Source organism: Pinus tabuliformis, chromosome J (genome assembly GCF_031772625.1).
Source record: "Pinus tabuliformis cultivar Carrire ecotype Pingquan chromosome J, CPIR1, whole genome shotgun sequence".
In the NCBI taxonomy this organism is placed as follows: Eukaryota; Viridiplantae; Streptophyta; class Pinopsida; order Pinales; family Pinaceae; genus Pinus; species Pinus tabuliformis.
In genome coordinates, this window is record NC_142295.1 from 82,313,846 (window position 1) to 82,330,087 (window position 16,242).

General features: G+C 33.1%; 1 protein-coding gene across 3 annotated transcripts; it reads left to right on the forward strand.

Moving 5' to 3' along the window:
* Positions 1-4,179: 4,179 nt before the first annotated feature.
* On the forward strand, positions 4,180-9,943 carry LOC149225614 (uncharacterized). Of its 3 annotated transcripts, none has more exons than XR_016246975.1 (4): positions 4,180-4,991; positions 5,530-5,606; positions 5,697-6,008; positions 8,685-8,865. XR_016246975.1 is itself a non-coding variant. In XM_089375125.1 (4 exons), exons 2-4 carry the CDS (start codon positions 8,716-8,718, stop codon positions 9,579-9,581), a joined length of 480 nt encoding a protein of 159 aa, XP_089231251.1. In that variant the 5' UTR covers positions 5,806-6,008; positions 8,685-8,715; the 3' UTR covers positions 9,582-9,943. The 3 variants fall into 3 exon arrangements, 2 of the variants coding, with proteins under 2 accessions (XP_089231251.1, XP_089231250.1); XM_089375125.1 differs by lacking the exons at positions 4,180-4,991; positions 5,530-5,606 and adding exons at positions 8,957-9,036; positions 9,270-9,943 and having other exon boundaries at positions 5,806-6,008; positions 8,685-8,803; XM_089375124.1 differs by lacking the exons at positions 4,180-4,991; positions 5,530-5,606 and adding an exon at positions 9,270-9,943 and having other exon boundaries at positions 5,806-6,008; positions 8,685-9,036.
* The last annotated feature ends 6,299 nt before the right edge of the window (positions 9,944-16,242 follow it).

Here is a 16,242-nt window from a genome sequence, read left to right on the forward strand (position 1 = left end):
ATAAAATATATCTTTCTTAAAATTATATTTAACTTTTTTAAATTATAAATAACTTTTATTATTATTATTCAAAACTAATAAAACTTTAAATAACCAATTTAAACTTCCTGCTGTAACCTAAATGAAAACACAAATAACCTTCTTATTCTAAACCTAAATACATTCTTATTCTAAACCTAAATACAAATATGTGTTGAAATTTCTCACAATTTCTGACTTAAATGTTCAAACCCATTCTCAACTTTTGAGTTGGAATATTTTAAAAAATAACATCATTTTCTTCTTCGGACTCTTATGGGTATCTCCTCCATATACACTTTTCCACACCCACCCTCTCACCATATTGACTAAACAAACATTCCATGGGGAGCCCCATGCATAAGTTCAATGATTTGACATGAATTATCCCTAAATATTTGTTCTATAAACATCAAATCACAAAGACAAAATTCCAACGGGAGAGGAATCCTAGGATGCTTTCAGGGTTGGGTATCTATGACCATCTCGATAGTATTATTGTATCTATGACCATCTCGATAGTATTATTGTATTATATTATGTAAGAGTAGTATAATGATAGTTACAATTTTGTCTTGGAATGATAAAAAATTGTAAGGTTGGGATAAAAATCTTGCAAAAATGTTGGGAGGAAATTTGGGTTATAATTTTTAAATTGTCAAGTTTTAAAAGGTGTAGTTTTTAATGTGACTTTTGAAGGATTTTCAACAATTTATCGAAATCTCAAGTTTGATAGGTATTTTCTGCACAATCAAAGCATCCTAGGGTTTTTCAAGCTGCTGAATCCAAATATGCAGTTAAAAAACCATTTTAAATAATACAAATCAAGATTTAACCTCAATTTTTTACACCGGATTCTGTCACCCGAATCTCCAAAAAATCGCACTAAAGACAACTCCCTTTTAAAATTTTGAATCTTGATCGTGCTGAATCTATTTCCACCATAAAAACAGATTCAAACACTTTAACCATCAATTTTTTTTGAACTTTCTACCAAATTCCACCAAAAATTTGGCATATCTATTTTTGGCATATGCAGACAGGTATTGATGCTTGCAAAACCGCACTGTTTGTACACGACGTCTTCTCATACGTAGGGTTTAAGCTGGAGGTGGTTGTACATGACGTTTTCTCATAAATAGGGTTAGTAGGGTTTAGGGTTGAAGCCAGAACGGGTACAGGCTCGGTAGTATAAAAGGATTGCGAGTTTAGATGACCTGACGGGGATTTTCGAGAACGCAACTGCAGTGCAGTTAAGTCAATGCCCTTTCCATTTTTTATTAATATTAGTGAGTACCCACTTGTCTCAGAGCTCCAACGACCATTCACGTGTATCGAAATTTTAAAATAATTGCAGGAATATTAAGATACTGTTTAATTTTGTCCGTTTTCTGGGAATTTCCATGTACATGATTGAAGAAGGGTTATGAAAAATTAAAATATATTTTACTTTTCGGACGGTTCGGTATGATTTTGCTTATCGGCGAATTTTCAGAAATTGACAATTTTACATTCAAATAGAATTGGTGAGGCATAGACTTTGTGCTACAGCTATTTCTCTGGGCCTTATTATGCTGTAGAACAAATCGTAAGGAAGAAAAAAACAAATAAATAAATTGGAAATTTCAACTGTTGGCTGAACATTCCACCATGCAGCCTACATTCATTCTACCTCGATAAAATGAGCTTTTTGTCGCGATTATTTATTGTTTTAAATGGACTATCATCCCCAGATGCTTTGCTGGCATTCTAGATCTCATTCCTTCAACACCTCTGGTCAAATTTCAACATTAATTAATTAAAACCTTCAGATTTAAAATACGTTTTTGCTGGAAAAACGCCATTAATTGCGATTTGAAAGTTGGGTTATAGTTATATCCATTCAGCAGATAGGACACAGGAGGGTACCAGCCTAATTTCTGGCGACGGTTTCAATTCCCAGCATTTGTTTTTTCAGTACCAAACACTTATAACTGGCCCTCAAAATTCTTATCAACCCTTCCACACTAAGATAACTGGCCCTCAAAAATACATTTTTTCTCTGTGAGAATTTTATCAGGCATTTGGCAAGGAAATCAACCTGCTCATAGTTTCAATTATACGAGTAAGATTCAATACTCGAGGGTATTGGTTCAGTTTTTGCTGTAAAGAGTTTGGCAAAAGTACGAAGTTTCTGCACAACAGGGATACCTGTCATTTGAGATCAGTTGACCTAAGTGCAGAGAGAGAAAAATAAATAAAATTATTAAATATTTTTGGCTAGGTTTAAGTTTCCATGAGATCAGTTGACCTAAGTGCAGAGAGAGAAAAATAAATAAAATTATTAAATATTTTTGGCTAGGTTTAAGTTTTTGTCTTGTTTTGCTGGAATCCCAAGTTGGGCAACATGTAATTTTTGGTAATATCACTAATTTTCATATTTAGTTTTTGTTTTTATATTTGAAATTATTCAAAATAATTTTTTTTGGTAAGGTTATTTTTTTTGGAGTTGTCTATAATGCGACTTTTTGGAGATTCCTGTGACGGAATCCGGCTGAAGAAATAGTTAAAATGGTTTTTTAACTGCATATTTGGATTCAGCACCCTCGAAAACCCCTGGTGCAGAAACTAGCTATCAAACTTGCGATTCCAATAAATTCCTGCGGGATTTCTACCGGAAAAACCCGCCAGAAAGGCTTTCAAAAAGTCGGTTATAGACAACTGCATTTTTTTCATTAGTTAAGAATTTATTGTATTTTTGTCTTTATATTTGAATATGCAGCTATTCAGAATACAATTTTGGTAATAACATTATTTTTTATTGTTAATAACATTATTTTTTTATTGTTATAGTCTGTTTTTATTCTAATTTTTTTTAGTTAATTTTAACTAAAATTTGGTAGAGATTTTTAAAAACTTAAGTTTAAGTTGTTTAATCTGTAAAATTTGAGTGTCCCCTAGATTTTACATGGTGCTAAATCTATTTATGCATTTAGAAATGTATTTTAAATAACAAAAAATCACAATATTGATTGAAATTGTGTTACCTATTGCCGTGAAAAAAACTATTTAATTAAACTAAACCTTTTTTATTAGTTAAAATATTTTTTTAATACATAAATAAATTTATAACTTTTTATTCAAAATGTGTTTTTAAGTGGGTAAACAGCTTTGGAATTATTAAAAATGAAAAGCATTCAATAATCCACTATTTCATTTAGTGAGATCACTATTTTTCATTATTTAAAATGTATTTTTAAACACATAAATAGATTTAGAATCAAGAGATTTTCACAGTGATTCATATGGTTAGAGATTTCTTGAGGAGAACTCTGTAATGGATTTTCAATATGAAGGTTACTCCATCCATTATCATTCTTTGGTCCATGATGATGGATGGAGTAACCATCCTAAACCTTGGAAGGATTAAAAATCCATTACACAGTTCTCTTAGGGAAATCTCTAATAAAATTTAGAATATTTTATTTTAAATACCTCTTTAAATATATAAACAAGTTTGGAATTATTAAAATAAAAATAACTAGCTACTTCAATCATTGTTAACTAATTTTTCAATAAAACACTTTATAAAATATAAAAATAAAATAAAATAATTACAATACATTATTATTTTTTCTTTTTTAATTATTACATAAAAATTAAAAACTTCTAAAATAATTTAATTCTATATCAAAACTATAATATTTTTTTATACTAATGTATTCCTATAAAAATTTGACAACTATTGTAATGCCTTTCTCATCATGAAATCTTGTGATATTTTCTCATTATGAGACTTTGTTTGATGCCTATTTTTGACAATACTTAATCTTTCTAGAAACTGAAATTTCTCTAAAATTCAATAAATAAATGAAAACTTTGTTTCTGCCACCAGAATTTGACCAATTTTGCTTCTGGCTCCATTTTGAAATACCCTTATCAAGCCATATTACAAATCTGTAATAAATTTTTATCTGTACTATCTTATTTTGGAGGAATGTGCAGCAATTATGAGGCTCCACCTCATAGATTAGTGTTCAGAATAATAATTTAATAGATTATTCCTTAGTGCTCTATCTACAGTTGACTTGGCTCAACTAGATTCCAAAACCTAAACAAGTGTCATGACTCCCTGGGCAGAGAGAGGGTGGCTTGAATTTATTGTACCGTTATTTGAGGCGCCTGACATGGCTGGTCTAGTCTATGTGAGATTTAGTCAAAGTTTGTCGGTTGGGAGTTTCGTTCAATTTGCCCTACGTTCGATTCCCGAGCGTTTCGGTGATTGCACCCTTTTCGTCTATTTGGAAATCCCCACAACGCCCCAGGAGTCTTGTACCTGCTCAGCCGGAAATTGGGTGATATCACAATTTTTTTAAAGAAATTTAGTCAGAATTTAGCAGCACAGGTCTTGATTGACTGGGGAATAATGATGAAATTAGTAGAAATTTGGTTATGCTACGTTACGTTTATCTTATTTTCTCGGGAAACAAGCACGTTAATTCTATTTGTTCAAGTTTCAAAGCAATCATCCACTGATCTCGAAAATACTCAGTAGTTCATACGGACCAAATTCTCTGCTTTACTGTAAGTTTTAATGAGACAAGACCGTGCAGTATAGAGTCGTAGGAGAGATGACTTTTGTTGCTTAGACTTTCACGTCTCTCCTGTGAGACAGCCCTACACAACTTAAAATAGACGGTGTCTTTATCATCCCCTCTCCTCATCATCTGGTTCCTGCAATTTCTTCTCAAAATTTTATTTTGATGGGTTTCCTAGAGCATCAAGATTTTAAAAAGTTGGGATTCAAGGGTCTTCTGCAAACTCTGGAATCTTTGTAGAGAGTGTTTTTGAACTTGACAGAGAACAGATGGGAAGCTGTGAAAGAAATGGCCGAGTACGACAGTATATACGCTCCAAGGTTCCTCGCCTGAGATGGACTCCTCATCTGCATCAATGTTTTGTCAATGCAGTGGAACGCCTTGGAGGACGAGACAGTAAGTCTGTTTGATCTATGTTCAGATATGGTCTTCTTAATACCCAATATCAAGATAAAAGAGTTAAACCTCTGGTTACCCTTAATAGAGATTTGGGTAACATAGAATTTATCTTTTTCATATATAGATAGATAACATTTAGTGGATTTAATTGGGGATTTTCTGGGGTGGGAAGAATGGTTATTATTTCTTATACTCAATTTCTATTTAATCAATTTAATTTCTTGAACTGACACGATGATAAGAAATATTGATGTAATAGGTAAATGTTCATAAACATTGTTGTATAAAAAATATTGATGTAATGGCTATTTATTATAAATATTATTGTATTGAGTTTCACTTTCACGGTATAACTAAGCTAAAAGCTAAAAGAGAGAATGATTTCCTTGTTGATAAAACAGTTTACAGTATGCCGGATTTGGCCGTGTTTTTAAGAATAAATGTTTAGTACCCCATGGGATTTTGGTAGAGATGGAGTTATTATATGTATATATGGAGTTATTTTGACATTGATAAAGAAGTTCATGTTTTGCAGAGGCAACTCCAAAACTTGTTCTTCAGCTGATGAATGTCAAAGGACTTACGATCTCCCATGTCAAAAGCCATCTGCAGGTTGCATTTAATTTCCAGCTGAAGATCTATTTTTTCTTTCAGACAAGTTTGAACTCGTAGTTTAATTGGGTTTTCTCTAATTACTTCCAGATGTATCGGACTGCTAAGAACAATGAAGGAGGCAACTTGGTAATTAATTCGTGGTGCTTTCTTACTACGTTTCATCGAATTCTCTTTTGGTCGTCCTTTGTCAATACTGAAACAGTTATTTTGGACATGAGCAGAATCGGAGCTAGAGAGCCTTCCGATTGCCCAGATTCAAAACTCCCAGAAGCAATCTAACGCAGATAGCCAGAAACAAAGTCTCACAGATGAAGATCATGGTGCAGATAATCAAGATTCCGAATTTTCAAAAACATCTACGTGCTCATATACAACTGGTCATAAAAATCCTCTCAAAAGGTCAGCATTAAGGAAAACTTTAATGTCATTTCTTGTGAATTGTTGGTTGTGGCAATCCTTAAGAATCATGCAGACTTATAATAGTTGCTGTTTGCAAAGGGCGGAACCATGTCTGGGCAAGTTGAAATTTAAATTTATTTTTCATCCTGCTTTTCCTATTTTTGGTTAGCAATATTGTAAATAATGTTACCTGGTGATATGCTTTAGACAGTTTTTATTTCAAATCTTGATGTGATAGGAAGGATAGGTGGAACCAATATACATTTGTAAAGTTTTCCTATTTTTGGTTAGCAATATTGTAAATAATGTTACCTGGTGATATGCTTTAGACAGTTTTTATTTCAAATCTTGATGTGATAGGAAGGATAGGTGGAACCAATATACATTTGTAAAGTTTTTTCACTTCACAGGCTTGTTGGGCATCCAACCTGGTTTGTTTTGGGCAGTTACTTTGCTTGCAATTTTTTAATAAAGACAACTGCAGAGTAAACAAAATTGTCACTCTATAGGGAGGGTAAACAAAATTAGACACACACAACAGGGTTTTCACTTCAGAGTTTTGTAAGTAAGCTATTGTAATTAATGTAAATAAATATTTAATATGGTTTTGGATGTTAAACATTATGTAAATTTTTAAAAAATTATTGATAAATATTAAAAATTAAAATTAAAATTAAATATTACTTAAAAATAAATATAATTATGAAAAATATATTTTTGTTTAACCATATTTAATTTACTTTGTATGTATATAATTCTAATTTGTTATTCATAATTTTATTTATTTTAATTAAGCCATCAACAAGCAACTCGTTAGAAAGTTTCAATATTAATGATAACTTTTGAAATATATGTTTCTTCTTCTTCTAACTTGTCTATATCCATAATTCCATCTATTTAGATTAAGCCATTAACAAGCAACCCCTTAGAACCAGTCCAATATTGATGATAAAATATGTTTGAATTATATGCTTCTCCTATTTGAAAAGCCCATGTCAAGTGTATATGCATATATTTTTAGATGAGGCTTCTTAAATAAGATATATATGTTTGAATTATATGCTTTATTTTATTTGAGAAGCTTCATTTGAGAATATATATTATATGTATATATATTAAGACTAGGCTTTATATATATGGTTTTTTGTTTTTTTTTTAATTATTATATTGTAGTTTTTAATAACATAAAGATGATTTAGAATTTATTTTTAAGAAATTTAATGAAGATAAATATTATGAAAATAGATATATTAATTTACATTTGTTTAGATTATTTGAATTTTTTATTAGTCTAAATTTATTTTAATTCATGTTAAAAAAAAATCCTTAAAAATGTAATTTTTTCTTCATATTTATAATTATGTTGTAGTTTTTAATAATATAAAGAAAATTTAGAATTTTTTTTTTTTAAATTAGAGTAAAATAAAAATATTATGAAAAATAGGTGTATTAATTTATAATGGTTTAGATTGTATTTTTTTAAGTAATTTAAATTTATTTTAAATTAATTATGAAACTTTAAAAGCATTAAATATTTAATATATATCTATCTATCTATATCTATATCTATCTATATCTATATATATATATATATATATATATATATATATATATATATATTTTACATTTTAAAAGAATTGGCAAAGAATTTGATTTCTTTAAATTTTTAATATATTTGAAATTAATATATCTAAAATTAAGATGAATGTAGATTGGTTTATATATATATATATATATATATATATAATTTATTAATATATTATATATAATCTAGAGTTATCCAAAATGTTATATAGTGATGAATAATAAAGATAATAAGGATATTCAATAATGAAAAAAATGAATAATTAAAAAGTAATAAGAAGGAAATGGTGACCAATTTCAATCTCTTCTTTTCATATATTATATTTATATATAATAATTTTCCTTTTTAACTAATATATATATCTAACAAATATTTATCTTTCTGCATTAGACTTTAATAGAGATTAGGTTGGAAGACACTCCTATGAAATGAAGGTTAGCAAAACACAAAGCTTAATTTTTAATAGTCTTTTTATAATCTCCAGTCTATTTCTGGTTTTTTATGCAGCACTTTGTGTTATTTTTGTTATCAGACTTTCAATTTAAAAATAACACCAACAGATTTTGTAACTGTTGTTTTTAATAATAATATAACTATTTTAATAGTAAAAACAAAATAAAAATATTTTTTTTTAAACCACTAAAATATACATTTAAGATAGCCAATAATTTATTTTTCATTTTTTTTATATTCTTACCCCATTATATTAAATAATTTTATAATTTTAACTTTAATTTAAATGCATTATATATAAAATACATTTATATAGTTTAATATTACATATATTTTAATAATTTTTAACATATGTATCTCTATTTATTTTATTATAATGGAATGAACATGTAGTTTCTACTCAATTATTAAATATTATAATCTTTCACTGTTAGCTGCTGCGTTTTTTTTGGTTTGGTTTAGTAACATATCTCTCAAGGCTAGTTGGTAAAGCACATCTTCAATAATATAGAGAAACATAATAGAAACATCTTCAATAATAGACCGGGTGCATAGATTTGCAGCCGCTTCCATCATTTGTGCAGTTAGATCAGCTTTGTAATTTTGGACTTGCAAATTTAATGACTTCAAAATCACAGGCTGTGCAAGGGAGAAACGGACACTTTTAGCATGGGGAGTGAAAGAAGTATTCAGTGTCACGCCGATTCAGTTGAACGATATCCAAGATATCGAGATTCAAGACAAGCGGGGACTCATGGTAACTGGGCTCCATCACGTGAAAACCCTACGGATAGTTTAGTTTTACCTCGGGATCAATTCTCTACCTCTGTGACATCCAGAGGCAATTATAGCATGACCGACCAAGAAATTAATGGACGGCGTGAGAAACAAAGTTTTTTTCAATTTTCAGGTTATGCCAGGAAAGAGGATTCGGCAACGTATACTTTTGATAAAGAAAACTCAAACTGCATATCACAGGCAAGTTTGAAGGTAAGTGAAACTTCCAAATAGAATTAATTAATTCTATGGTGGATTATGGTTTAATAAGTTAAGAATCTTGTTGGATGAACTATATTGGATAGTTCGAAAAGTGTTCATGAATTATCTCTAATGTGATTTCTGTAAAAAGATTTCAAATACATAACTAAAAAGCCAAAAACTAATAAAATGAAAAATTTTAAATTTATTCACTAAAATTGTCTAACCTAATTTTGTTTTGACAGGGACATGAGGTTGAACATCTAGTTCGCCTATTGTTATTAACCCATGAACAAAGTCAAGCAATGGATAAGGTTCTGGAGCCATTGAGGGTTCCCTCTGAACTGCAATTGATGGAAAGATTATGCCCAGAAAATGTGAAATCTGAGAATGAAAAACCAGGATATGAGATGGTTGACAGTACCAATCTATCACTTAGCATTAATACTGCACATAACGAACAGAAGACATCATGTCCAAGAGAGAATGGTGTACTCTCATCAAAGTATAATAGCTTTCAAGACCATAATGATATCAAGTTGGACTTGACGATATGAAACTGAGCCATTGTAGTTAAAAGATCAGAAGGAATATGAGGGTTCGGGGTAAGAAAGTTTCGGTAAATTCTTGTCTTTGAATTTGCATCCTTCAAAAGCTTAGCACCTCATACATTTCTGTGGTGCATAGTTTTGGGTTTTACTAATAATAAATAGGTTTTGTAGCGTTTGTTAGTACAATGCTGTGAGACCAACAGGCCGGAATATATCATCAAGTAACTTTAAATGTCAAAGCACAGAAATTCATTCACAACACAATGTACAGATATGCACAACACAACATTATAAATATTCCTTCACAAGGATGTATTGGAGAGCAGTATTTTTCAAATCATTGCTGGATTGCTTAAGAAATTGTCAAATATTTCTTCACAAGGATGTATTGGAGGGCAGTTTTGTTCAACTCATTGCTTCAGAAATTGTCAATTCTTGATCAATAGGATCAAATCTTCCTGAAATTAGAAAAAAAAATGCATTACAAAGATCCTTTTCCATATTTACAAATTTCAATAGACTTAAAATTATCATACAGATTAATCTAAGTCATAAACTCCATTCAAATTGGATTAAAAACAACTACATTCAATAAATCCTTCAGCATTCCAAAACTCTTTTTCAGATTGGTTTTTAGACTTAAAAACGAAAAAAAAGACCAACACTGTTCTCTTATCTAGACTGAATTATTCTTAAAGTTCATACATATTCTTAAACTGTCCATCTCAGCAGAACTAAAATGATATCAAAAAATTACCTAAACTGTTCAAAGTGTTCTTCAGAGTTTGCCAGCAATAACAACAAAATATCTATACCAAACTACTACTGACCGACTCAGATCAGGACCTTAAGAAAGATCTTCCAAACTGAGCGAAAAACTATGAGTGAATAGAACAGAAATTTAAATCAGATTTAGATAAAGTTGATCAATCCAGGACAAAGAAGGATTCACGCATTTGACTGTCTCGACTCTTTGTTCAACCTGCTGTCATCTGTTTATGAAGAGAGCATTGGCTTCAATGTTGAGCTCTTTGTAGAGGTAAGAAATTGAAATGAAGTTAAAATTTGATGGTATGTTTTATTGTCTAAAATATTGAGTTAAAAATAAATTTTATATTTTATATGTTTTTGCCATTCAATTGATACTCATTATAAAGTATAATATAAATGCGATTTCTTTTAGATTAATAATTTTAATAGTTCAGCACAATTATTAAAGTACCTTTTTAGGTGTGACTTCAATTCATAAAAATGAGCATATTAAAAAAAATATGATCCCCATTTTCTGTGGGGAGCGTTATTTTCACGAGTATTATCCAAATAATCTCCTAGCATTTCTAACCAGCCATATGCCACAAGCTAAAGCTATTATAATAGGCAGAACTGTGAACTTTTTTATTTTTTTTCTCTCTACTAGCATGTGAAGCATTTTGCTATTGACACTCCTGGCAACTTCTTTTTTTTAATCAGTAAAGTTATCCATTTCATGCCAAACTTGTTTTGTGAAGGAATAAGAGATTAACAAATGAATCATTCTTTCTTCCCTCTCTTTTAGCTAGAGGCATCTACTAAGCCCATGCATATTTTCCTTATGCAAGACCTTCCCAATAAGAGCCTTATTCATTAAGGATAACAATAAAAATACTCTGTCTTTTAATCCATACTTGATCTTGAACTGTTGTTTCCACCACCATTGAATTTCTTCAAGCTTCCTAGTGGTAAATATAGCTCTAAAATAGTAACTTCCCATAATATTGACATGTTATAGGTACTCCTACATAGCTCTAAAATAGTAACCTCCCATAATATTGACATGTTATAGATACTCCTAGAGAATCTTTCATTCCATTTTTTAATTGTAGTAGGTTCAATATATGTATGAGGGTTATAACTAGACTCCATAGCCCCTTATTAGATATAAGCTTCCACAAACTCGTCGTTGCTAGAGCCTTCGTAAAAGTGACTCATATTCTTAATCCCCCAACCACTTAGGTATTTTGTATTTGCAATGGTTCATCATTGTACCAATGGAATACCCTCTCTTTTTCTTCCCAACTTCAAGAATCAAGAATTGGTCTTTCTAATTTTTTCCAAAATCCCTTTGGACATAAAAGGCCAAGGCATGCTAATAATTGGAATTGTCTTTAGAGTTTATTTGACCATGATAAATCCCTCACCCCTATTTAATTATTTGTTACATCATAGATTAATTATCATTTATACTTTAGCTATTGATTAACGATTTCTAATCATTAATCCCATAGTCATTGGGTTTAAGATAGAAAAACAAATATTTAAACCCTATTTAGAAGTCTTGGAAAGAAAATAGTAGTAGCATAACCTTGGCTTGGTCATTGTCTACCACATTTGAGAAAATAGAAGATTTATTTGCACTTCTTTCCTTATGCACCAAACTCAAAATCCATGCATTGAGTTTGTGTTCTAGGTTCGTTCATCTTAATCCATTTTAATCATTTTATTTCATTCTTTCTTTATGTAAGACAGTGAGAATTTATGCATTGATTTTGTGTTTTAGGACTCAAATTGGATCTATTCTTTGCATTTTGCATAAAGAACGTGTTGTAGCGACTACAACCACCCTCCAAAATTTTTCCCATGCTTCGTTTTGGAGCCTCCCTTCTAAAATCACAGCAGCTCATCTCGCACTTATCCATGTACTTGTGCTTTGATTGTGCCTCATCCTTTGCATCATGGCTTGCGTATGCTTACTTGATTCACTGTCTAACCCATAAGACGATCTCTTGACCTAGTTCCCACCTAGTTCCAGACTTGCCTTAGAGAATGACGCAATCCTTAAGGGCAACTAGCCTTGCTCGTCGGAATTGCGCAGTCCAAGCTCACAATGAGCCTTGAACTCAAGAATTGTGCAGGGTCAGTTGAGAGTCAGCCTTTAGTCAGGAAATTGCACAAAGCATGAGAGCCAGCCCAGAGCCACTCAACCCAGAAATTGTGCATAAGTCTCTTGCTCAAAGCTGCTCATTGCATGAGCTAGTGAGTTTCCGAGTCCTTCTTAGAATTGTGCAACCTCTCTAGGAAATGCATGACATCTTTCCCAAAAAGAAAAACAAAAAAAGCAAAAAAACATCCCTAAAAAATAGGAATCTACTTTCAGTAGTCCAAAGGAGGCATTTGAGTTATTTTGGAAATTGCCGCCAAGTGTTGCTTTTCCCTTGATTTTTGGCCTTCACATCATAAACCCTAAATCGACTAAATCTATTTAATCAACAATGTGAAAGCTCATTTTCACATTCGATCTTAGGGCTCTAGTATTCCTTAGGAGATCAAGCAACCTTCGGTGCGATCGTTGTCACTTTTCCAGGTAAGTTTTGCTTTTCTAGTCGTTGTCGTTTTTTCTATCACTTTCGCTCATTTAGCTTATGAGAGTGTTGTTTCACTTGTTTTGTTGAATGACTGCTCGCTTGTAGAAGTGTTGTTTCAAGTTTTGAATTGCCTTTCCTAAGTGTAGCATGCATTGCCCTGTTTTTGCACTAACGATCGTCGTTGCGGTGGCTCTCTCCACATACTTCATTTTCCTTCAGTTTGATTGATTCATGCACTTGTTTTACTTGCATGCATCATCACTCAGTTAAATCTTCACTCAACAACAGACCATCCTTTATATCTGCTTGTTTTCACACTCCTCTTAGGCAAATATGGGCTTCCCTTACCTGAATCTCGCATTCCCATGCATGCACTACACATTTTGGGAGCTCAAGACCTTAGCCTTGGCTTCTAGAATTGCGCAGAGATTGCCCTGGCCTAGCTCCAACTGCGCACTTCGCAGTTCCATGAGCTAGCCTCCCAGTCTTGGCCACTGAGACTGCGCAATGCGCAGTCTCTCTTGGCCTGTGCCTAGACTGAACTGCACATTACGCAGTTCCAATCAACAAGCCTCCCCCACTAACTACTGTGACTACGTAATGCATAGTTCAAGTAGGTAGCTAGTCACCTCTATGAACCAAAATTTCACAGTCTGTCCCATCATGAGCCCAATTTGTTGCTTGGTCTTATCTTCAAGTTCCTTTTGGTTTTAAGCTAACATTTGCATGCCATGAGTGTCCTCTCTATCTCCAGGTACAGTAGTTTTTGAGCATCTCTCTAGAAGTTACAGTTAACATGTCCTCCAAGAAATCTGCATCAAAGGAAATTGTCTAGAGAGTACTAAGGAAGTAGTTGAGAAGACATCAATTAATCTGCTAGTTTATGCAGACACTCAGTTGTTCATTGAGAAGGGCACAAAGTTGACATGGCGTCAAATCAAGGATACTTTTGCAAAGGACTTCAAGGAAGAACCAGAGGACCGACATGTTTATATCAGTATCCAGCGGTCAGGCTCATACTAGGTTTCATGAAGGTACCTTGCCTTCCCATGTGCAAACATTATTAGCTGGATTGTCTCACACACAGATCCAAAGACTATGACATTGAGTAGTGCCAATGGGATAGAGCTTTCAACCTTCAGTGCGGAGAGCTTTCATCAGATGTATCATTTGCCTCAGCTGACGAGACACATGGACACACTTTCCTATGCCACCCACAACCAGGTGAACATGAGAGATATAGTCAAGTGCTGCGTGAAAGAGCCATCAAAGTTTAGAAAGACAACAAATCGTGTTTACAAGACAAAGTCTCTCAAGAAGGCCTACCAACTCTTGATCATCTTTGCATGTCGAATATACGGTCAAGAGAGCACAAAGACCTTTCCTGAAGGTTGGGTAGTTGTATTGGACCAGTTGGTGAGTGATGGAAGGCCATTCAACTAGTTGGACTTGTTGGCTCATCAGTTGAAAATCCATGTGACTTGTTAGAGCCTAGATTTGTCTCAGTCTGAAAAGACAAGGTTCTAGGTCCACATCAAACCACGCTCAGCCTCGTAGCTAGCCCTACGAGGACAGGAGAGGGCTCTCTCCGAGTCAATCTCGGCAAAAGGTAATCAATGAGGATCGAGATGACTAAATTTGCAACTAATCTTAGGCTAGGTATTAAGTGTAGGGATTTGATTTGGTTTTTGTGATTTTTGTTGAAAAATTGGGAAAGGAAAATTTGGGCTCGGGGATGAGGCACAGTTTCTGCAGAGTTCCGATTGGGGAAAGGAAGGCAATTGTTTTGATGCTTTAAAGCAAGTGAGATGGATAGATCAGATTGGTGAGGAGCTAAGGAGAGTAAGAGAGTCTCAATAATTCTCCTTAAACAAATGAAAACATGGAAATTTAAACAAATTCAAAGGCAGAGCATAACAATTATAATTCCACCTTAATCACTCATTTGTTTCAAATTCAAAGAAGAAGCAAGAAAATGATACACATAACACTAGATAAACTTAAAATTACTTAGAGAAGCACACCATCAAAACATAAAGCCACATGGATCCCAAACAGTGCTGCAAAACCCTGGTCTTTCCTTAGCCAAAAATGCAGAGATAGAATGTACAATAGAGTGCTAAACTTTTCCCAAGAGTCCAACCCTGAAAATGACTTAGGAATTACATGATATAGACCAGCCCAATCCATTCCCTTGCCTCTAGGGGTCGAGCTCATCATTCTAGGAGTTGTTTGAACTAATTCTAAACAAGGAATTGAAATCTAGGTAGTCAAACAACTTACCCCTATATGCTAGGAAACTGATTCATTCATTTAATTTTCACTTTTTAGAGAATGAATCCTCTAAAACAAGTAACTAAGTGCCAAAATTACATCATGTTCACCCAATTACATCAAGATAAGTCAAAAATAACATTGCAAAGCAAAACTAGTCAAACTGGCCGAATTTCTGAGCTGGAAGGTGAAAAGTTGGGCCAAAAACCTCTGTGCGTCGTGCCAATTTATGTATGCGTCACGCCACTTTGCTGCTGATTTTGAGGCACTTTCTGAAGTCCAAATTGAGCCCAAGTGTGCTTGTTGGAAAGCCCTACCTGTCTACTTTCCAACCCAAGTGGAATTTCTGAATTTGGTGCCCATTTGCCCCTCCAAAACCTCAATCTTCCAAGACTGCTTCCTGTGTGTGAAATTAGGGGCAGAGAGGTCATTTTTAGGGTGTTTTTGATCTCTTGAGGACTCAAAACTTGCCCAAACTTCTTGGCCATGCACCATCATTCATAATTTTTCATGAAAAACCCAAAACTATAAACTTTTTTGCATTTGGAGCCTCCTATTGTAAGCGCGTGCCACGTGGCGCGGCGCACAAGGAGAAAAACCCTGTTTTTTGCACAAAAATTTACAAAAATGCCAAAAATGCCCTAAATTTCTTGAAATTTGGGCTGGAGCTTCTGCACTAAGTGTTATGTTGGGCTAAAGAAGCCTTGGCCAATATCTGAAGACGATTGAGCTCCCTTTGCCTCTTTTTCTTCTTGATTGCCTTCCTCAATTTCGCCTTCAAATTCCTGATTCGGGCCTTGCACACCTTGTTTCGCGCCATGTAGTGGAAAGCCATGTGTCTCAGCAATGCATGGTCTTTGTCGGCTTTGTCCAACAGCCTCTCCAAGTGCATGTTTACTCTCTCAAGATTGGCCTCCCGATCCTCATTAATCTCTTGCTCCAATGACGTGAGCTCAATTCTTCTCCTTTGCACAGCTTGGCGATTCTCACGAATGTTTTGTAGCTCCATGATTGCCTGCTGATCTTCAAGCTGCTTGTTCCTCTACTCCAAG